At 44.0% G+C, this 24,853-nt stretch overlaps 1 protein-coding gene across 2 annotated transcripts in view; it reads right to left on the bottom strand.

The window, feature by feature from the left end:
* Window positions 1-24,853, bottom strand: part of COG2 (component of oligomeric golgi complex 2) — a 273,237-nt gene that overhangs the window by 161,546 nt on the left and 86,838 nt on the right. For both annotated transcript variants that reach the window (XM_056566965.1, XM_056566966.1), the window contains one exon: window positions 9,848-10,027. In XM_056566965.1, the coding sequence (XP_056422940.1) occupies window positions 9,848-10,027 (180 nt within the window). The remainder of the gene's footprint in view (window positions 1-9,847; window positions 10,028-24,853) is intronic.

The raw sequence follows: 24,853 nt of genomic DNA, 5'->3' as shown, positions 1-24,853 counted from the left end.
GACGCAGGACGTATATTTACGTCCTGCGCCGGCTCCCGCGATATGAAGCGGGATCGCGCCGCGATCCCGCATCATATCGCGTCGGTCCCGGCGCTCATCAACGGCCGGGACCCGCGGCTAATACCACACATCGCCGATCGCGGCGATGTGCGGTATTAACCCTTTAGAGTGAAAGTGCTAAAGTGACCTGGCTGCTCAGTCGGGCTGTTTGGGACCGTCGCGGTGAAATCGTGGCTTCCCGAACAGCTGACAGGACACCGGGAGGGCCCTTACCTGCCTCCTCGGTGTCCGATCGGCGAATGACTGCTCCGTGCCTGAGATCCAGGCAGGAGCAGTCAAGCGCCGATAACACTGATCACAGGCGTGTTAATACACGCCAGTGATCAGAATAGGAGATCAGTGTGTGCAGTGTTATAGGTCCCTATGGGACCTATAACACTGCAAAAAAAATGTTAAAAAAAAGTGTTAATAAAGGTCATTTAACCCCTTCCCTAATAAAAGTTTGAATCACCCCCCTTTTCCCATAAAAAAAATAAAACAGTGTAAAAAATATAAAAATAAACATATGTGGTATCGCCGCGTGCGTAAATGTCCGAACTATAAAAACATATAATTAATTAAACCGCACGGTCAATGGCGTACGCACCAAAAAATTCCAAAGTCCAAAAAAGCGTATTTTGGTCACTTTTTATACCATTAAAAAATGAATAAAAAGTGATCAAAAAGTCCGATCAAAACAAAAATCATACCGATAAAAACTTCAGATCATGGCGCAAAAAATTTGTCCTCATACCGCCCTGTACTTTGAAAAATAAAAAAAGTTATAGGGGTCAGAAGATGACATTTTTAAACGTATACATTTTCCTGCATGTAGTTATGATTTTTTCCAGAAGTGCGACAAAATCAAACCTATATAAGTAGGGTATCATTTTAACCGTATGGACCTACAGAATAATGATAAGGTGTAATTTTTACCGAAATATGCACTGCGTAGAAACGGAAGCCCCCAAAAGTTACAAAATGGCGGTTTTTTTTCGATTTTGTCGCACAATGATTTTTTTTTCCGTTTCGCCGTGCATTTTTGGGTAAAATGACTAATGTCACTGGAAAGTAGAATTGGCGACGCAAAAAATAAGCCATAATATGGATTTTTAGGTGGAAAATTGAAAGGGTTATGATTGTTAAAAGGTAACGGAGGAAAAAACGAAAGTGCAAAAACGGAAAAACCCTGAGTCCTTAAGGGGTTAAAATAAGCACTGATGCGGCCAGGGCCAGCATTGCTGCTAGGAAAACTAGGCAGCTGCCTATGCCAACCAGGGCGCAGCCGGACAGATTCCCCAGACTCCACCAGCCCAGTGGAGTCCAAGAAAAAAAAGGGGGTGCTGAGCAGGCGCTTTTAACTGGTTAAGGACCATGGACATCTATACTCGTCCAATGGCCGTTAACAGTGTAAGACGCGAGCCTGCGTCATACAAGCCGGCCCCCAGCTGATTCCTGTGGCTGGGGCCGGCGTTAATAGCAGACATGCGGCGATCGCCGTGGCCGGCTATTAACCCTTTAGATCGCTGCTGTCAAGGCTGACAGCGGCGTCTAAAGGTGCCTGCATCCCATCCCTGGTGGTCCAGTGGGGTGGATAGTCCCCCCCACAGGGGTGATCCAGTGCTGAGGGATAACCTCTCCTTCCATGCTGGCTCCGGAGCTCCGAATGATAAAGCCAATGCAGGACCAGGCTTTATCAATCGAGCGCGGAGCACACAGATGAATGTGGTTTTAGAGAACCACATTCATCTGTATGAGGAATGAAATTATTCCTCCTAAAAGTCCACTAAGGGGATTAAAAGAGTAAAAAAAAAAAAAAGTTTAAAAACACTCATTAACCCCTTCCTTATTAAAAGTTTAAATCACCCCCTTTTCCCAAATTCCATATAAAAAATATATAAACATAAAAAAACATATGTAGTATCACCGCGTGCGTAAATGTCCGAACTATAAAAATATATCAAATTAATCCTCACGGTCAATGGCGTACGTGCAAAAAAATTCCAAAATCCAAAATAGGGTATTTTTGGTCACTTTTTATACCATAAAAAAGGAATACCGTATATACTCGAGTATAAGCCGACCCGAATATAAGCCGAGGCCCCTAATTTCACCCCAAAATCCCAGGAAAAGTTATTGACTCGAGTATAAGCCTAGGGTGGGAAATACATCATCCCCCCTGTCATCATCCAGACCCCCGTCATTAACACCCTCATCATCATCACCCTGTCATCATCCCCCCTTCATCATCACCGCCTGTCATCATCCCCCCTTCATCATTACCCTGTCATCATCCCCTTGTCATCATTCCACACCCCCCCTTCATCATCCCCTTATCATCCCACACCCCCCCTTCATCATCATCATCCCCTTATCATCCCACACCCCCCCTTCATCATCATCATCCCCTTATCATCCCACACCCCCCCTTCATCATCCCCTTGTCATCATCCCACCCCCCCCCCCCCCTTCATCATCCCCTTGTCATCATCCCACACCCCCCCCTTCATCATCCCCTTGTCATCATCCCACACCCCCCCTTCATCATCCCCTTGTCATCATCACCACATGTCATCAGCCCCCCCACCCCCCACCTTCATCATCACCGCATGTCATCAGCCCCCCCCCACCCCCCACCTTCATCATCACAGCTTGTCAATGTCTGATACAGTGGTCTTCAACCTGCGGACCTGCAGATGTTTCAAAACTACAACTCCCAGCAAGCCCGGGCAGCTATCGGAGTTGTAGTTTTGAAACCTCTGGAGGTCCGCAGGTTGAAGACCACTGCGGCCTTCGACATCATCCAGCCCCCCCCCCTCCCCCCCGTTAGTTCTGTACTCACCTCGGCTCGGCGGGACTTTAGGGTGCGCTGGTCCGGTGCTGCAGGACTGTCCGGTTGGGAGGTTGTCCAGTGGGATAGTGGTTCCGGGCTGCCATCTTCCCCGGGGGGCCTCTTCACCGCGCTTTGGGGCCGGAATAGAGGCGTTGCCTTGACGACGATGCAGAGGGGCGTTAGTAATGAATGTCCCTCTGCGTCGTCGTCAAGGCAACGTGACTATTCCGGGCCCGGACCTGAAGCGCGGAGAAGAGGCCCCCCGGTGAAGATGGCAGCCCGGAACCACTATCCCACCGGACAGTCCTGCAGCACCGGACCAGCGCACCCTAATGTCCCGCCGAGTGGAGGTGAGTACAAAACTAAAGGGGGTGAGAGGTGGAGGGGAGGCTGGATGATGTCGAAGGCCGCAGTGGTCTAAAACCTGCGGACCTCCAGAGGTTTCAAAACTACAACTCCAAGCAAGCCGATGGCTGCCCGGGCTTGCTGGGAGTTGTAGTTTTGAAACATCTGGAGGTCCGCAGGTGGAAGACCACTGAGGGCGGAGAGTTCACTCGAGTATAAGGGTGTTTTCAGCACGAAAAATCATGCTGAAAAACTCGGCTTATACTCGAGTATATACAGTAAAAAGCGATCAAAAAGTAAGCTCAAAACAAAAATGGTACCGATTAAAACTTCAGATCACGGCGCAAAAAATTATCCCTCATACCACTCCATACGCAGACAATTAAATAAAGTTATAGGGGTCAGAATAAGACAATTTTAAACGTATAAATTTTCGTGCATGTATGATTTTTTCCAAAAGTTTGACAAAATCAAACCTATATAAGTAGGGTATCATTTTAATCATATGGACCTACAGAATAAAGATAAAGTGCAATTTTTAACGAAAAATGTACTGCGTAGAAAGGGAAGCAAAATTGTGGGGGTTTTTTCTGCAATTTTGTTGAACAATGACTTTTTCCCACTTCGCCGTAGATTTTTTGAATAAAATGACCGATGTCATTACAAAGTAGAATTGGTGGCGCAAACAATAAGCACTCATATGGATTTTTAGGTGCAAAATTGAAAGGGTTATGATTTTTAAAAGGAAAGGAGGAAAAAACGAAAGTGCAAAAACAGAAAAACTTTTGGTTCTAAAGGGGTTAAACTGCAACAGAGCATTGTTAATAACAGCACTTGTTTGCAGTTCATAAGCGTCCACTCAATGCTGTGATAGAAGTTGATACTTTCATTGGAGCATAGGAGTCGGCACTTCATGAGCTTACCAGCACGTTATCCCTGTTATGGATATGAATATTTTATGCTATATTTGTGTTTTTTATGCCCATAAACTTCACAAAGTTATTGCTTCACAGATTAAATGCCTCCTTTTCAACACTGGAAGGGTTCATTTCAATAGAACTTCCTGTCTTTTGTTTTAGAATGGTTTGACTGTGTTAAGGCGCAGGGAATAACCTTGAGGGTGTAGAATCGGGGAGGGGCATCATTTAGATAACACTTTGCTGATCATTTTTGGGGGTCTTTTTTTCCCCCTTTCACCTCTGAAGGCTGTTCCTGGGACATTTCTCAAGATGTAGGCTTCCAGGGCCATGGGACACCAAAGGCCAATTCATCGACCAGAACAAATGAAACATATCTACCTTTTTATCTAAGATACTGGAAGGCTAAGTATAAAACTGTATCATTTGTGTGCATTTTTATATTTGTCTAGATGAAATCACTCGGATAGCCTTGATATGCCTTTATAATCATCATGTGAAATGTATTTAGTACTGCATAGCTAAATGTATAGTTAGTATTACTAGTGTTTAATTGGAATGTTTTATTATCATTTGCTGCATTCCGAGTGATTGTCAACATTGTTTGTTAACTGTTAGGATATAAATCTGCCAGAATTCCTGGTCTTTGGGGGTACATATTTGTCCATTTGGGCTCCAGTAATTCTGCTTAATTGTCTTCTAATTTATCTGTAGTTTTGGGAGTAAATTGTTTTCACTTAACCACATGGTGAGCAGCCATTTTGAATATTTACTAAGACTTCTTGGTCGGCAGCCATTTTGAGTATACACTGACCACATGGTTTTCTGTCATTTTGGTAACTTACACATTGTCTACAGACGTGACTAAGCAGTTATTGTATAACCTTTTGCCCCAAGTCTAATTCTACCCCAAGCCATGAGCCACAACAATCCCCCTGCTACAATCTTCGGCGCAGGTACCTTTAATATATAAAACTTCCTGCAATGCAGACTCTTACAGAAGAGAGGACGGCAACAGGAGGAGAGAGAGGATCTGCGTCGGGGTAGCAGTGTGACAGGTAATATTTTTTTTCTTGTATTTCTTTTCATGGAAGGCATAGTGGGGGGCATAATAAGCCATATACTATATGGGGAGATAAAAGGCCTTATACTATGGGGGGGCATAATGGACCTTCTACTATGTGGGAACATAGGGGGACATTTATAAAGGTATTTAGAGCCTTTTCTTTGCTTACAAAAGTCGCACAAAAAGTCTCACATGCGCTTAAGCACTTTTTTGTGCGACTTGTGAGTAAGCAAAAAGTTAAAAACTTAAACAAATTTCAGTTTTCAAATTGCAGTGGTCAGATATTTAGTAGGCAAAAAAAGTAAACTCCTGTACGTGAGCAAATTTAAAAAGTCACTAAAGTCTCACAAAAGTCTCAGCTACGACTTATTTGTTTTGCTTATGTGCTCCAAATTTAACAACCCCCTGTGATAGTATAATAAATATGTAGCACATAAGCAAAACTAAAGCAAAAAAAAAATTAAAATAATACAGAACTTGCTTACCAAAGCAAACAATGATAAATGTCCCCTATAGTGAAATGGACCTTCTACACAGTGTGGAGGGCCTTATTACTGTGGGGGCTCTAATTGCTATATGGGAGCACAGATGGGCCTAATGCTATATGAAGACACAAAGTACTGGGCACTATTACTGTTTGGAGCAATTTACAAAACAGTTGATGGCTTAAACAAAAAAAGCTTAGACAAATTCTTAGAACAAAATTAAATTCGTACATATGGAGTATCACACCCCCCTACCTCATTCATCTCTTCCCCTGAGTGTCTTTTTTTCAACAATACTATATATGTAACAACACTAACTAATTAAAATTGTATGTATAAACACAGATAAGAGCTTATTTATCGGTTATATATCAAGCAAGCCAGGAGGTGGCACTGTTTAACTTCATATGAAAAAAACTAACTGCACAAAGCGTATTACTAAAAGCAATAATGTTAGGGTGGTTTTTCTGTACCATTGTCATTATAACAAAGACACCCTTGTTACCTTTAAAGTGTAAAAGTCACTTAACTAAATGCCATAAAACTTCTGGCACAGTATAGCAGGGGTTAGTGTCCCCATGCTAACCTTACCTTTTTATATAATGTGGTGGTTTTAGTCTATAAAGTAAAAAAAATTTTGTGCATCCCAGGGTATGGGAAAGGCTTGGCCAGAGGTATGTTGCCTGACAGCGGCCATACGTGTTTTGTCGAGTATGCCAAGGACAACCGCACACACAGTGTGTCGGACAGGTTCGCAGACTCCCTGAGCGCACAGAAATCCTCATTGCTAGCAACACACAAAGGGCCACTACTGGGCAAAAAGAAGCCATGGTCACAAAAATCTAACCCCCCCACCTATTTGAACAAAGCCACCACATTACATAACAAGGTATGGTTAACATAAGGACACTAACCTCTGTAACAATGTGCCGGCGGTTGTATCGGGTTCAGTTAATTGACATCTGCACCTTATTTTGAAAACTTATTTTAAAAACTATTTAAAACTTAAATGGGCTCTGATAGAATCAAAACATTTTATGATTACGTTGTACAGTACCTTTTTTTAATACACATTTTTTTTTCCATCCCCCCTTTTTTATTCTTTAGAAATAATGGCTAATAAGAAAGCAAGAAGAAAAAAAGAAAAAAAGATCACTAAAGGGCCTTATTCTATCCAGCACATAATCAATCTGGCTGCAGCATCATCTTTATTCCTGCTTTGATCCAGGAATTGAGGCCAAAACTAGCACTCCTCTGAGCTCAGTCCCGTCTCTCAGACTGCAGCATAAATACAGAGAGGAGGGGTTACAGAGAAGCCTGCAGTGAATGGATGAAGAGACTCCACATAACAGATTCAGGGAAAAAATAAATGCATGGTGAGTGAGGGCGTGCCTCAAACCCACTCTGTCCTGAGCAGTAGATGTTAGAATGAGTGAGCAGATGAACAGTGGGAATTGTGAGCCAACTACAGAATCTAAACACATGTAAAGCATCTGCATGACCCAGTGAGCCACATATATAAGCATATTTTTTCTGTGATTTTACAGGTACACTGGAGTACTCCAGTGGCAAACAATTTTTTATTTTTTTTATCAACTGGTGCCAGAAAGTTAAAGATTTATAAATTACTAATATTTAATCTTAATCTTAATCTTTCCAGTACTTAGCTGCTGTATACTATAGAGGAAGTTGAGGTGTTCTTTTCTGACTGACCACAGTGCTCTCTGCTGACACCTCTGTCCATGCCAGGAACTGTCCAGAGTAGGAGCAAATCTCCATAGCAAACCTATCCTGCTCTGGACATGGACAGAGGTGTCAGCAGAGAGCACTGTTGTAAGACAGAAAAGAACAACTCAACTTCAGCATCTGATAAACACTGGAAGGATTAAGTTTTTTAACAGAAGTGATTTACAAATCTTTAACTTTCTATAGCCAGTTGATATGAAAATAATTGTTTACAATGGGAATACATCTTTAAAGTAATAGGTAAACTTAACATGATCACATTCTCAAAATCTGTTACAAACATTTCTGCACTAATAGTGTTATGAATACCTATCTGAACATATGTGGGAGACCATAGAAGGCAGTGAAGGACAATTTAGGCCAATTTCGATTGGTGCCACCTACCCCGCTAGCCGGTTGGGGACCGGACCGGGATGCCTGCTGAAATCATTCAGCAGGCATCCCGACACATCGCCGAGGGGGGTCCTGAGACCCCCCCATGTCGGCGATCACAGGAAATCGCATGTCAAGTCAGACATGCGATTTTCTGCTATTCCGGGCTGATCGGGTCTCTGTTGACCCGATCGCCCGGAAAATAGGGATGATCGGAGCAGTCAGTGACAGCCCCGATCATCCTGAGGGATAGGAGCGAGGGTGCAGTGCTGCAGCCTCCTCCTATCCTCTACCATTAGTCATCAATGAGTGCTGACCAATGGTAGTTGAAGACGGGGGTTGCCATGGTTGCTGGGAGTTGTAGTTTTGCAACATCTGGAGGGTCCCAGTTAGAGACCACTATTACAGTGGTGCACAAGCGGTAGCCCTCTAGATGTTGCAAAACTACAACTCTCAGCATGCCTAGACTGCTCATGCATGCTGGGAGTTGTAGTTCTTTAACATCTGTCCCTTCAGATTTTGCAATTTTCATGAACATTTTGAGAATTGCTGCTATACTTTGAAGCCCTTAAGTTTTCAAAAAGTAAAAATATGTCCATTTTATGATGCCAACATAAAGTAGACATATTGTAGATGTGAATCAATATATAATTTATTTGGAATATTCATTTTCCTTACAAGCAGAGAGTTTCAAAGTTAGAAAAATGCAACATTTTCTAAATTTTCATGACATTTTGGGATTTTTCACCAAGAAAGGATGCAAGTAACAACAAAAATTTACCACTAAAATTAAGTACAATTTGTCATGAAAAAAACGATCTCAGAATCAGAATAATCGGTAAAAGCATCTTAGAGTTATTAATGCTTAAAGTGACAGTGGTCAGAATTGCAAAAAATGGCTCTGTCCTTAAAGTGAAAATTAGCTGCGTCCTTAAGGGGTTAAGCTAACAAAGACTGCAAAGAAAGTATACAAGTGTATTGGGAGTATTTGATACCACCACAGGGCTTTATTTACTTAAAAGGTAACCTATCAGCAGATTTTCCTTAGCAGAGGGAGCAAAACAATGATTTCAGCATGCATGGGATGTAAATTGTACTTAAGTAATGCCACTACTACAAGAGGAACAGATAACACCCCTGGGACTGCTTGGGGCTCATTACCATAGAGTGCAGGGCATTTTTTTTAAGTCATTCTCAGCAGGATATCTGGACATGATGAGAAAACTTACTTGACCCTATATAACATGTCAACAGTTATATGGTGCAATCTGCTGGCAGGTTCCCTTTAAGCTGCTCTGTACAATTACAGAATACCCTCCATGTTGCTACAAGTTCTTAGAAGATGATGAAAAATGCCCTATATAGGTTATATAATACCCAGAAAAAAAGCAACTGCTTATGCAAAAACACATGGCAGTTTATCCAGCTAAGTTACCTGAAGTGACTTGTATGCCTTAACCAAATGTTGTAATTGTTCCCATAACAGTACAATAAATATCACGAGACAGAGTGAAAAGGGTTTTGGAAACATAAGACACAAGGAAACATACTGTATACAGAGACAAGAGATGCCAGTAAGCGTGATGGGATCCTAAACACTCAGCAGCTGAGACTACTGGGATTTCAATACTATTTCCAGCTTAGGCTCCTTTCACACTACATATTGCTCCTTTTTAAAGACCCGTTACAATGTCCCATTAAGAAAACCCTTAAAAACGGCCATTAAACTGCTGTTCCAAAATCCCATTCAAGTCTATGGGATTTTTGGATTATCCGTTATTGCCCGTTATGAATAACAGACGTTATTTGTGATGGGAGAAAAATTAGTGCATGTAACGTTATTTCTCCTGCCACAAATTATGTCCGTCATTCATAAGTGGCTATAACGGGTGATAACGGATAATCAAAAAATCCCATAGACTTGAATGGGATTTTGTAACGGCCGTTTAAAAGGACATTGTAAAGGGTCTTTAAAACTTAGCAAAATATAGTGTGAAAGAAGCCTTAGTGGTTGCAATGCACTGAAGGTCAAAGAAAGACATACCTCAACAATATATGGTTTTACGAGCACCTGGCCAACAAGTGCTTCTGCATCCTTTGTTTTGTCAATCGTGGCATATGTTCTCAAGCAGTGACGAATTATATCCACATTAGAGGTCTGAAGGCCTTCTAACAGGAGACCTTCAAGTGAGTGCTGTAACATAGCTGTGATGCCAGCGATACGCTTTAAGAGAAAGGGAAACAAAATAACATTAGGTAAAGAACAGCAAAAAAAAAAAAAAGACCTTATCAGTATTTATAGAATTATCATATTGACTGCACCAGAACACTTCCACTTTAATCTTATTTTCAGTTTGAGATCACTAACATAGTTTAGAGTTAATGAAGGTAAAGTCCTCCTTGGAGTTTAATAATACCGTGTTTCCCCACCCGAAAGTAAGCCCTAGCAGTATTTTCAGGGTGGGCTGCAATAAGCCCTACCCCAAAAATAAGACCTAGGCCAGGGGTAATCAACTGGCGGACCGCGGTCCAGATCCGGACCATGGCCGCCAGTGTGGAGGATTGGGGGGCTGTGGGAGGATGGGGGGCTGTAGCAGTGTGGAGGATGGGGGGGGGCTGTAGCAGTGTGGAGGATGGGGGGCTGTAGCAGTGTGGAGGATGGGGGGCTGTAGCAGTGTGGAGGATGGGGGGGCTGTAGCAGTGTGGAGGATGGGGGGGCTGTAGCAGTGTGGAGGATGGGGGGGGCTGTGGGAGGATGGGGGGCTGTAGCAGTGTGGAGGATGGGGGGCTGTGGCAGTGTGGAAGATGGGGGGGGGTGCAGCATCCACCACACTGCTACAGCCCCCCATCCTCCACACTGCTACAGCACCCCATCCTCCACACTCCTGCAGCCCCCCAATAAATAAATAAGCCCTATCCTGAAAATAATCCCTAGTGTGTTTTTTGGGACTAAAATTTATATAAGACCCGGGCTTATTTTTGGAGAGACAAGGTATTTTTGGTTTTCATGCATTTTTTGCACCAAAGCCAGAAATTTTTTCAAAAGGATTGTCAACAGTTCACAAAAGTTGTACAGGAGCGGGGAACTTCTATGAAACAAATATAGTTAGAAGGCGGGTAGAGGGATAACAGTCAAGAAGGCTAGTTCTGATCTGGCACACCCCAACAAGTTTGTCAGGGTGCCAGATAAGAAGGTGGTCAGTTCAGAGCTAGCAGTGCTGCAGCAAGACACTGCCTCTGACAACCAGGGGGGGTGTCTGTTTCAGTAAGGTTGGGAGGAAGTGTGCAAGGCAGGCCAGACAGGTGCTGGTATTGGAGATTCAATAATTAGGGGGACAGACAGGGCGATCTGTCACAAAGACTGGAATCTTCAAACCGTGTGTTAGCTTCCTGGCGCAGGCCTCCGGCATAACATGGATGGGGTTGACTGATTACTGGGAGGGTCTGGAGTAAACCCATCCTTCATGGTGCACATTGGCACCAAGAGGTAGGTGGAGTGCCCTTAGACTTAGGCAGCAAGCTTAAGGCAGGGACCTCCAAGGTGATATTTTCTGAAGTATTACATTACCAAATGTCACACCAGAAAGGAAGTGGGAGATAAGGGAGCTAAACAAGTGTCTCATCTCAGAAACTTGTGTAGGAAGGAGGGGTTTGGGTTTATTGAGAACTGGGACAACTTTTCTGTCAGATACAAGCTTTACGGTAGGGACGGGATGCACTTCAATGGGAAGGGTGCCTGGGGAGACGATGGCCAGAAGGGCAAAGGGGTTTAAAATAGGGACTAGAGGGGAGGGAAACTATAATATAGTGGGGAAGAGTAGCGTATGAAAACAGTGGGGCTAAGTAATAAAACTGTGGTTGGAGCAGAGGGAGGGGTTTATTTGACAACTGGTAAGAGGAAAAGAAAATGTATTAAAACATTAGGTGTATGTATAATTATATCAAAACTCTCAATAATAAGATGGAGAAACTGGAACTATTAATGTTGGAAAAGACAGACATAAAGAAGATAAGTGAGACATGGTTGGATGTGAGCTATGACTAGATGGTTAATTTGCAATTACATTCTGTTCAGAAATGACCATATAGGTAAAAAAAAAAGGAGAGGAGTTTGCTAATATGTAAAATCCTATTCTATGCAAAGACATAGGTGGGAAAAATGATCACGTGGAGTTTCTATGAGTGGAAATAACTGGAGGGGATAAGAGCAATAAATTACTGATAGGAGTTTGTTATAAGTCGTCAAGTATAATGGAAGCAGCAGAAAACCTACTGATAAAACAGATGGGGCAACAAAGTAGGGTAAAGTCATTATTATGAAGGACTTAAAAACCTGCAGGTTACAAAGTTATATAGTTTGTAAGGTTGAAAAAAACACGAGTCCATCAAATTTAACCTGAAGCCCTTCTCAGTTGATCCAGAAAAAGGCACAAACCTCTCATGAGGATGATGCCAGTTGCCCTATGAGAAGAAAAATTACTTACCAACTCCAATATGGCGATCAGAAGAAATCCCTGGATCAACATTCTATCCATTTTTATCTAGTATCCGTAACCTGTAAAATTATTTTTCTCTAGAACAGGGGTACTCAACTATTTTTTGTGAGGGACCGCCTATCCAGGTCTGCCATCTGGTGAAGATCCAAGCTGAATGCTAAGGCGTCACACAGGGGCAGGGTCGTGACGTCACGATACTCTGGCCCTGTGGTCGCCACCCGGCTGTTTGTGAGCTGGCACCACGGCGTGCAGCTCAAACAGGTGGGTGGCAAATACAAGATTGCAGGGGTCCCCAGCGGCGGGACCCCCAGGGTGGGACATCTTATCCCCTACCCTTTGGATAGGGGATAAGATGCCTCAGGGCCGAAGAACCCCTTTAATGATGCTGTGCCCCCAGAATTATGCCACTGTGACAAAATTAATGATGCCCCTGTGCCCCCAGAATTAATGAAGTCGCAGTGCCCCCAGAATTAATGAAGTCGCTGTGCCGCACAGAACTAGCGATGCCGCTGTGCCGCACAGAACTAGCGATGCCGCTGTGCCGCACAGAACTAGCGATGCCGCTGTGCCGCACAGAACTAGCGATGCCGCTGTGCCGCACAGAACTAGCGATGCCGCTGTGCCGCACAGAACTAGCGATGCCGCTGTGCCGCACAGAACTAGCGATGCCGCTGTGCCGCACAGAACTAGCGATGCCGCTGTGCCGCACAGAACTAGCGATGCCGCTGTGCCGCACAGAACTAGCGATGGCGCTGTGCCGCACAGAACTAGCGATGGCGCTGTGCCGCACAGAACTAGCGATGGCGCTGTGCCGCACAGAACTAGCGATGGCGCTGTGCCGCACAGAACTAGCGATGGCGCTGTGCCGCACAGAACTAGCGATGGCGCTGTGCCGCACAGAACTAGCGATGGCGCTGTGCCGCACAGAACTAGCGATGGCGCTGTGCCGCACAGAACTAGCGATGCCGCTGTGCCGCACAGAACTAGCGATGCCGCTGTGCCCCCAGAACTAGCGATGCCGCTGTGCCCCCAGAACTAGCGATGCCGCTGTGCCCCCAGAACTAGCGATGCCGCTGTGCCCCCAGAACTAGCGATGCCGCTGTGCCCCCAGAACTAGCGATGCCGCTGTGCCCCCAGAACTAGCGATGCCGCTGTGCCCCCAGAACTAGCGATGCCGCTGTGCCCCCAGAACTAGCGATGCCGCTGTGCCCCCAGAACTAGCGATGCCGCTGTGCCCCCAGAACTAGCGATGCCGCTGTGCCCCCAGAACTAGCGATGCCGCTGTGCCCCCAGAACTAGCGATGCCGCTGTGCCCCCAGAACTAGCGATGCCGCTGTGCCCCCAGAACTAGCGATGCCGCTGTGCCCCCAGAACTAGCGATGCCGCTGTGCCCCCAGAACTAGCGATGCCGCTGTGCCCCCAGAACTAGCGATGCCGCTGTGCCCCCAGAACTAGCGATGCTGCTGTGCCCCCAGAATTAGCGATGCTGCTGTGCCCCCAGAAATAGCGATGGTAACATCGTTCATAAGGTTTAAAAAACACCAGAGTCCATCAAGTTCAACCTATAACCCTAATGAGTCCCTACTGAGTTGATCCAGAGGAAGGCAAAAAACCCTCATACTAGAGGTAAAAATTCCTTCCCGACTCCAAATATGGCAATCAGAATAAATCCCTGGATCAACGTTCTGTCCCTATAAATCTAGTATACACAACCAATGTTCTTACTCTCCAAAAATGCATCCAGTCCCCTTTTAAATTATTTTACAGAGTTCACCATGACCACCTTCTCCGGGAGAGAATTCCACAGTCTCACTGCTCTTACAGTATAGAACCCCCATCTGTGCTGGCGTAGAAACCTTCTTTCCTCTAAACGTGGAGGATGCCCCCTTGTTATAGATACATTTTTCTCTATAGCTTTTTTAACCCCTTAAGGACACAGACCATTTTCACCTCTAGGACTCAGCCCTTTTTTGCACATCTGACCACTGTCACTTTAAACATTAATAACTCTGGAATGCTTTTACTTATCAATCAGATTCCGAGATTGTTTTTTCGGGACATATTTTACTTTAACATAGTGGTAAATTTTTGTGGTAACTTGCATCCTTTCTTGGTGAAAAATCCCCAAATTTGATGAAAAAATTGAAAATTTTGCATTTTTCTAACTTTGAAGCTCTCTGCTTGTAAGGAAAATGGATATTCCTAATATTTTTTTTGGGATTCACATATGCAATATGTCTACTTTATGTTTGCATCATAAAATTTACGTGTTTTTACTTTTGGAAGACACCAGAGGGCTTCAAAGTTCAGCAGCAATTTTACAATTTTTGACAAAATTTTCAAACTCGCTATTTTTCATGGACCAGTTCAGGTTTGAAGTGGATTTGAAGGGTCTTCATATTAGAAATACCCCATAAATGACCCCATTACAAAAACTGCACCCCCCAAAGTATTCAAAATGACATTCAGTAAGTGTTTTAACCCTTTAGGTGTTTCACAGGAAAAGCAGCAAAGTGAAGGAGAAAATTCAAAATCTTCATTTTTTACACTTGCATGTTCTTGTAGACCCAATTTTTGAATTTTTACAAGGGATAAAAGGATAAAATTTATACTTGAATTTGTAGCCCAATTTCTCTCGAGTAAGCACATACCTCATATGTCTATGTAAAGTGTTCGGCGGGCGCAGTAGAGGGCTCAGAAGCGAAGGAGCGGCAAGGGGATTTTGGAGAGTGCGTTTTTCTGAAATGGTTTTTGGGGGGCATGTTGCATTTAGGAAGCCCCTATGGTGCCAAAACCGCAAAAAAAAATAAAAACACATGGCATACCATTTTGGAAACTAGACCCCTTGGGGAACGTAACAAGGAATTAAGTGAGCCTTAATACCCCACAGGTGTTTCATGCCTTTTGCATATGTAAAAAAAAAATAAAAAAAATTTCACTAAAATGTGTGTTTCCCCCCAAATTTCACATTTTTGCAAGGGTTAATAGCAGAAAATACCCCCCAAAATTTGTAACCCCATCTCTTCTGAGTATGGAGGTACCCCATAAGTTGACCTGAAGTGCACTACGGGCGAACTACAATGCTCAGAAAAGAAGGAGTCATATTTGGCTTTTCGAGAGCAAATTTTGCTCTGGGGGCATGTCGCATTTAGGAAGCCCCTATGGTGCCAGGACAGCAAAAAAAAACACATGGCATACCATTTTGGAAACTAGACCCCTTGAGGAACGTAACAAGGGATAAAGTGAACCTTAATACCCCACAGGTGTTTCACGACATTTGCATATGTAAAAAAAAATTATTATTTTTTACCAAAAATGCTTGGTTTAGCAAAAATTTTACATTTTTAAAAAAGAAAATAGCAGAAAATACCCCCCAAAATTTGAAGCCCAATTTCTCCCGATTCAGAAAACACCAATATGGGGATGAAAAGTGCTCTGCTTTTTTACACTAAAATGCTTGTTTTCCCCCAAATTTGACATTTTTACAAGGGATAATAGCAGAAAATACCCCCCAAAATTTGTAACCCCATCTCTTCTGAGTATGGAAATACCCCATAAGTGGACGTGAAGTGCACTGGGGACGAACTACAATGCTCAGAAGAGAAGGAGCATCATCGAGCTTTTGGAGAGAGAATTTGGCCATGTGTATTTCCAAAGCCCCCCGTGGTGCCAGAACAGTGGACCCCCCCCACATGTGACCCCATTTTTTTAAAACTACACCCCTCACGGAAGGTAATAAGGGGTGCAGGGAGAATTTACACCCCACTGGCATTTGACAGATCTTTGGAACAGTGGGCTGTGCAAATTAAAAAAATTATTTTTCATTTTCACAGGCCCCTGTTTCAAAGATCTGTCAGACACCTGTGGGGTGTAAATGCTCACTGTACCCCTTATTACATTCCGTGAGGGGTGTAGTTTCCAAAATGGGGTCACATGTGGGTATTTATTGTTTTGCACTTATGTCAGAACCGCTGTAAAATCAGCCACCCCTGTGCAAATCACCAATTTAGACCTCTAATTTACATGGTGCACTCTCCCTTCTGGGCCTTGTTGTGCGCCCCCAGAGCACTTTGCACCCACATATGGGGTATCTCCGTACTCAGGAGAAATTGCGTTACAAATTTTGGAGGCTTTTTTTCTTTTACCGCTTGTGAAATTTTTAAGTATGGGGCAACACCAGTATGTTAGTGTACAAAAATGTTTTTTTTTTTTCACTAACATGCTGGTGTAGACCCCAACTTTACCTTTTCATAAGGGGTAAAAGGAGAAAAAGCCCCCCAAAATTTGTAAGGCAATTTCTCCCGAGCACGGCGATACCCCATATGTGGCCCTAAACTGTTGCCTTGAAATACGACAAGGCTCCAAAGTGAGAGCGCCATGCGCATTTGAGGCCTAAATTATGGATTTGCATAGGGGTGGACATAGGGGTATTCTACACCAGTGATTCCCAAACAGGGTGCCTCCAGCTGTTGCTAAACTCCCAGCATGCTTGGACAGTCAATGGCTGTCCAGAAATGCTGGGAGTTTTTGTTTTGAAACAGCTGGCGGCTCCGTTTTGGAAACACTGCTGTAGGATACGTTTTTCATTTTTATTGGGGGGGAAGGGGGGTGGTAGGGGGGGCAGTGTATGTGTGTATATGTAGTGTTTTACTCTTTATTTTATGTTAGTGTAGTGTAGTGTTTTTAGGTTACATTCACACTGACGGCGGATTACACTGAGTCTCCCGCTAGGAGTTTGAGCTGCGGCTGCAGCTCAAACTTGAAGCGGGGAACTCACTGTAATCCGCCGCCAGTGTGAATGTAACCTGTACATTCACATGGGGGGGGGCAAAAGTACAACTCCCAGCATGCACTGACAGAACGTGCATACTGGGAGTTGTAGTTTTGCAACAGCTGGAGGCACACTGGTTGGAAAATACTGAGTTAGGTAATAGAACCTATTACCTAACTCTGTATTTCCCAACCAGTGTGCCTCAAGCTGTTGCAGAACTACAACTCTCAGCATGTACTGATTGCCAAAGGGAATGCTGGGAGATGTAGTTATGCAACAGCTGGAGACACGCAAGTACAACTCCCAGCATGCCGAGACAGCCATTTGCTGTTCCTGAATGCTGGGAGTTGTAGTTTTGCAAGATTTAGAGGGGTTCAGGCTGGAGATCACTGACAGTGGTCTCTAATCTGTGGACCTCCAGATGTTGCAAAACTACAAATCTCAGCATGCTAAGACAGCAAACTGCTGTCTGGGCATGCTGGGAGTTGAAGTTTTGTAACATCTGGAGGGCTACAGTTTAGAGACCACTGTCAGTGATCTCTAGCCTGAACCCCTCTAAATCTTGCAAAACTACAACTCCCAGCATGCCAACACAGCAAACAGCTGTCAAGGCATGGTGGGAGTTCTAGTTTTGCAACATCTGGAGGGCCACAGTTTAGAGACTCCCGGACACGCGGCGCCATACTCACCTCCACCGCCGCCATGATCACAGCCTCCGCCAGGTAAGTGACCGCCGCTGCCGCCGCCGCTATTACATGGTTCCCCCCGCTGTGCCCGGACACCGATCGGTGGGCATAGCGGGGGGGAACCGATCGCTCCGCCGATCAATAGCAGGGATAGGAGGGGTGGCAACCCTGCCACCTCACTCCTATCACTTCAAGGGGGATCGAGGGTGTCTTGGACACCCCCGATCCCCCTTATTTTATCGCGGCGCCACCGTTGATGGGCAGGGGGAGAGCGCTCCCCCTGCAAACACCATAGATGCCGTGATCAGAACTGATCACGGCATCTATGGGGTTAATGCTGCCGGGATCGGCGCGATCGCGGCCCCGGCAGCTGCGGTGGGACTCCGGCTGTGATTGACAGCTGAGTCCCACCCGCGATCTCCTGCGCTGCCCGCGGCAGAGCAGGAGATCGCTTGCACATATGCATCCGTCCATTTGTGCAAATGTGTAGTTCGCCTGGACGTATGCATACGTCCAATAGCGGGAAGGGGTTAATGGGCAGGGAGCACAGCGTTGCCTCACTCCGGCCACAGCTATTCATCGTATCGGTGTCTAAAAGGCCTGTCTACAAATGACTGAGGAGAGATCCGGGCAAAGGTCTGAATGACTGGCGGCCACGGTCCGGATCTGGACCGCAGTCTGCCAGTTGAATACCCCTGCTCTAGAAAAACACACAAGCCCCCTTGAACTTGCTTATCAAGTCAGAGATGACAACATCATGTGGCAGAGAGTTCCATAGTATCACTGCTCTAACAGTAAAGAATCCCAGTCTATGATGATGGTTAGGGATGTCCCGATACCATTTTTTTTTTTTAACAAAGAGTACGAGTACAGATACGTTCTATTAACCCCTTAAGGACTCAGCCCATTTTGGCCTTAAGGACTCAGACAATTTAATTTTTACGTTTTCATTTTTTCCTCCTTGCCTTCTAAAAATCATAACTCTTATATTTTCATCCACAGACTAGTATGAGGGCTTGTTTTTTGCGCGACCAGTTGTCCTTTGTAATTACATCACTCATTATATCATAAAATGTATGGCGCAACCAAAAAACACTATTTTTGTGGGGAAATTAAAACGAAAAACGTAATTTTGCTAATTTTGGAAGGGTTCGTTTTCACGCCGTACAATTTATGGTAAAAATGACGTGTGTTCTTTATTCTGAGGGTCAATACGATTAAAATGATACCCATTATTACATACTTTTATATTATTGTTGCGCTTAAAAAAAAATCACAAACTTTTTAACCAAATTAGTACGTTTATAATCCCTTTATTTTGATGACCTATAACTTTTTTTTCCGTATAAGCGGCGGTATGGGGGCTCATTTTTTGCGCCATGATCTGTACTTTTTTTTGATACCACATTTGCATATAAAAAACTTTTAATACATTTTTTATAATAATTTTTTAATAAAATGTATTAAAAAAGTAGGAATTTTGGACTTTTTTTTTTTTTTCGTTCACGCCATTAACCGTACGGGATCATTAACATTTTATTTTAATAGTTCGGACATTTACACACGCGGCGATACCAAATATGTCTATAAAAAAAAATTTTAACGCTTTTTGGGGGTAAAATAGGAAAAAACGGACGTCTTACTTTTTTATTGGGGGAGGGGATTTTTCACTTTTTTTTTACTTTAACATTTTTTAAAATTTTTTTTTACACTTGAATAGTCCCCATAGGGGGCTATTCATAGCAATACCATGATTGCTAATACTGATCTGTTCTATGTATAGGACATAGAACAGATCAGTATTATCGGTCATCTCCTGCTCTGGTCTGCTCGATCACAGACCAGAGCAGGAGACGCCGGGAGCCGCACGGAGGAAGGAGAGGGGACCTCCGTGCGGCGTTATGAATGATCGGATCCCCGCAGCAGCGCTGCGGGCGATCCGATCATTCATTCAAATCGCGCACTGCCGCAGATGCCGGGATCTGTATTGATCCCGGCACCTGAGGGGTTAATGGCGGACGCCCGCGAGATTGCGGGCGTCGGCCATTGCCGGCGGGTCCCTGGCTGCGATCAGCAGCCGGGATCAGCCGCGCATGACACGGGCATCGCTCTGATGCCCGCGGTTATGCTTAGGACGTAAATGTACGTCCTGGTGTGTTAAGTACCACCGCACCAGGACGTACATTTACGTCCTGCGTCCTTAAGGGGTTAAGTACCCGCCGATATCAATTACGGATACTTTTTTGTGAAATTTTTTTTTTCCTTAGGGGTACATTCACATGGGGGCATCCACAGAGTATTTGCACGCTGTGTATCCGCCGCTGAAGGTCCGCTACGTGGTGCCTTTAGATGTGCCTGCTCGGAGTGGCAATACTCTGCCACGAGCAGACACACTGCGATGTGCTAGTCGCAGCGCGCATGTGCAGTGTACTCTCACATCACGGCCACACTCGGCCTAGCTCTGGGCAGGCACATCTAAAAGGGAGCATGTAGTGGTCCTTCAGCGGCGCATCTGCAGCGTAAAATACACTGTGGATCCGCCTGTGTGAATGTACCCTTAATGGAAAAAAGCGTTTTTCTCTTAAAAGAGAAAGGGCTTTATATTAAAAAAATATATTTTTATTTAAACTTTTTGAAAAGGGGGGTGATTAAAATTTTTTTTATGTGGAAGAGGTTCATTCACATTTTCCCCCCACTTTTTTAGTCCCCATTTTTTAGTCCCTATTACATGCAATCTGTAGATTGCATACACTGATCACCGTTATGCAATAGCATAGCAGTGATCAGTGTTATCAGCGCTCCTTTACTAATGCCTGCCATGGCTGGCAGCAATAAAAGAGTGACATTCAGCTGCACAGAGCAGGGTAAGGGATCTGCCGCAGTCCTCACAGCTGATTGGGAAACCACGATTACACCGCGGTGATCACGATCAGAATCCCTGAGCTAACAGCAATTAATCTCAGGACATTTAGGAGAGGTGCCTAAAGGGGTAATATGGGTCCCGGCTATGATGTGCGAAGGACTCCTGCCGGCAGGTATCGGATTAGGTATCGGGGACATTTGCACGAGTACAAGTACTCGTGCAAATGTCCAGTATCGGTCCAGATACCGATACTAGTATAGGTACATCCCTAATGATGGTGAAACCTTTCCTCTAGATGTAGAGGATGCCCCCTTGTCATGGTTACCAGCTTAGGTATAAAAAGATCTTTGTACTGTCCGTTCATATATTTGTACATCGTGATCAAATCACCCCCAAGACGTCGTTGCTCCAAACTAAATAACACAAGAAGAAAGCCCTAGGACCGGCACTACTAAATCTGTATGTACAGGATCTAGGTGTGCAGATGTAAAGCTGGCAGTTGCGTCTAGAGTGGCGATGGTGCTCTAGCTGGGCACAGCAAAAATTTAAAGAGCAAAAGATAGTCGGCAACTCACCGCTGCTTCTCGAGTCTTCTTTATTTGTAGAAAATACTCACATAAATACGGTGGGGAGGAACACAGTGTGGGGGTATACTAGAGGCGACAGCAGATGTTTTTTCGCATGGGTTGCGTGCTTCCTCTGGCCTTAGTAACTCAGGATTCGCAAAGATTAATATACAGGTGTGTACACGTAACTCCACCAATCCCCTTACAGAGAAGGGACACCATGTGATTAAAACGTAACCTGTGGGAGGAACCAGGTAGGTCGGATACATAGTCTAAAAGACCTCACTTAATTAAAAGCATACTGACAGGTCGACTGTCATTAAGACCAAGGGCACCTGTTGCCTGTGTTTTAAGTATCCACTGAGTTTCTCTCTTTAGTAAATACTTATTGGCCTGAATACCTGGTCTTTCTTCTACCCTTTCAATTCCGGCAAAGCGCAGCACATCGGGATTACCAGAGTGAACCTCATTGACATGTGCGATGAGACGTCTTGCTCCTTTACCGGTACGAAAGGAGTAGAAGTGTTCTCTGATGCGAACATATAACTGTCTGATGGTCCTTTCTATATAAAAGAACCCGCAGGGGCAATAGATGACTAACTACGTTCTTTGTCTTACATGTAATAAAATCTCGCACTCTGTGTGTTACAGCTCCCATTCTTAACTCTTTAGCACCCAAATTATATCTGCAAAAATTACAATTCCTGCATGAGTAGTTACCTTCTGGGATCAATTCACTCATCCAGGTATTCTTTTTTCTTATCTCAGTTTTACAGAGCTTGTACTTTTCTAACATTTTCATCGGCATCCAGGAAATACCAATTACGTCTAACAGATTGTTCTATTTTATTCACTGGTGAATTATTAAATGTAAAAGTAAACCTATTATTTTCATCTTCCGACCTGTTACTATAATCTCGTGTGAACAAGTAAGACCTTTCCCTAGAATCAGCTTTACGTCTTCCAGACTCATTAAGAAATTCCGGGTAGCATCTTACTTTTAACCTACATTCTAGCTTGTTGGCCTGTTCATGTTAAGTATTAACATCACTATTATTACGTCGGACAAACTGTCCGTAGGGGGATACCCTTTTTGACTGTAAATGGGAGAGAACTCCCAAAATGTAACCAAGTGTTTTTAGCCACTGTTTTACGATACCCCTCACTGACAAGTGTGCAATCTATGAATCTGTGATTTTTAACTTAACATTCAAAAACTCAAGTACGCCTCCTCCGAATTGTAGGGTGAACGACATATTACAAGTATTTACAGTATTCAAATACTGGACAAAGTCAAATTGTTCTGGAGACCCTGACCAGACCAATAGGATGTCGTCCACGAATCGTAAATAAGATTAAGCGTACTTGAGGTAAGGATTCTAAGGGGTGTAAACAATCATTCTCAAACTGTGCCAAGAACAGATTAGCGTACGTGCAAGACACTGGTGTCCCCATCGGGGTCCCGGTGTCTTGCCTGTACCAATGGTCTTCAAACTTAAAGGTACTGTCAGTTAGCATGAAATTAAGGGCTTCACTAACGAAATTTATGTATTTCTCTGAACTGTAAGGTTTCTTTTAAGATTTCTATAACAGCCTGTACACCCGCCTGGTGGGGTATGCGGGTGTACAGGCTGACTACATCTATCGAGCATAAGCTCCACCCTTCCTGCCAATGCATCTCATTAAGTATCTGTAGGAGATGGCCAGTGTCCTTAATATAGGCTGGTACAGCAGGTAATAGTGGATGAAGAAGCCAGTCAAGATAATGTGAGATGTGCTCAGTCAGTGAGCCTATCCCCACCACAATAGGGTGATCTGGGGGACGGCTCAGTGACTTGATGCACCAGCGGGCAGGTTTAGGGCATACAGGGATAAATCTCTCAGTGCCTTTTTTTAGATATCGTCTCTTCTGCAACGAATTATGGATCAGCGATTTCAATTTACCAAGGATCCTGGATGTAGGGTCACCAATAAGGGGGGGGGGGTATATGTGTTAGTGTCAGCTAGTTGCCTTTCGGCCTCTTCTCTATACATATCACAAGACATAACTACCCCCCCCCCTTATCAGCTTTAGTTACCAATATATCCTCCCTAGATTTCAATTCATTCATAGCTTGTAGTTCTGCAGGGGTTAAATTAGATACAGCTTGCGGATAAAGGACAGACTTAACATCTCTAAGTACCGCTTTCTGGAACAGATCTAGGTGACTCCCTTGTGGGAGGGGGGGGGGGGGAATTAGATGTATTCCCTTTCTTAAACCGCTTTACAGTAACACCTCCACTGTCCTCATCGATAGTGTACTCATCCGCTAGTAAATCTGTCGCTGATATCATCACTGGTAAATTCCGTGGGCAAAAAGCCCAACGGCCCTATCTGTGTGGGAAAATCTCCTGGGCACCTTGCATGCTCAATTTCAAATTTATTTGAGAAAAACAAATTGATATTTCTAATCGCGTGGGACAAATCAATTTCAAACTGTTCAGTCCTTAAATTGTCTCTGATGCCAAAATCCAGTCCTTTAGAGAGAAGTGACAAGGTATCCTGATCTAAATGGACATCAGTGAGGTTAATGACATTCATTACTGCTTTAGGGGTCTCCATGTGGTTATCTTTCTTTAGTTTTTTTTCATTCAGATCTTTTCCTCCGGCCACGTCTTGTGCTTGTTTTCCTAAAGGGAGTGCTTCCTCTGTCTTGGTACTTGGACGTAGTTCACACTGTTCCACAGGTTGCGGTACTGACTGTGCTTGGGTATTCAATCTCTGGAAATGTTTGTTTCTATAAGTTGTAGTACCCTTAGCTTTAGCATGCCATGTGAAGACCTGATTATCATAGTCTCTTTTATCTCTGAAAAATTTGTCTCTTATTTTTCGTTTCTTCTTGCAGGACAATCAATTTGGGTTCAAGTTTATTGAAAAAGACAGTAGCAATTTGTTCAGGTGCTCGTTTGTTATATTCCATTTTTAATTTTCATAAATCTTCAGACAACCTGTCGTACTCAATTCTACTACGTGTGAGCATGATATGCTGGAGTTTTAATGCGTGCTCCATATGAGGTTGTTTCCATGTTTCAATAAAAATCGGATAGTCTTGAAATTGCACTGGAACCTTATAGGCTCTCAAGCCTCTCTGAGTTCGTTCACACTGTGCGTATGATTGTAAGGAATTAATTGTTCAAAATGGAGCTATTTCTCGTTCGGATAGAGTAAATATGTGATGTTCTAAGGTGTGAGAGGTTTAAGAAAGGGAATAAATCACATTTCCCCCCCCCCCCACCCCCTCTCCCACAAGGGAGTAACCTAGATCTGTTCCAGAAAGCGGTACTTAGAGATGTTAAGTCTATGCTTTATCCGCAAGCTGTATCTAATTTAACCCCTGCAGAACTACGAGCTATGAATACATTGAAATCTAGGGAGGATATATTGGTTACCAAAGCTGATAAGGGGGGCGGGGAGTGTGGTAGTTATGTCTTGTGATATGTATAGAGAAGAGGCCGAAAGGCAACTAGCTGACGCTACCACATATACCCCCCTTATTGGTGACCCTACATCTAGGATCCTTAGTAACTTGAAATCACTTCTCCATAATTCATTGCAGAAGGGATAATATCTAAAAAAGGTGCTGAGAGATTGATCCCTGTATGCCCTAAACCTGCCTGCTGGTACCATC

Source organism: Hyla sarda, chromosome 3, assembly GCF_029499605.1.
Source record: "Hyla sarda isolate aHylSar1 chromosome 3, aHylSar1.hap1, whole genome shotgun sequence".
In the NCBI taxonomy this organism is placed as follows: domain Eukaryota; kingdom Metazoa; phylum Chordata; class Amphibia; order Anura; family Hylidae; genus Hyla; species Hyla sarda.
This window is presented reverse-complemented; position numbering and strand designations above follow the sequence as displayed.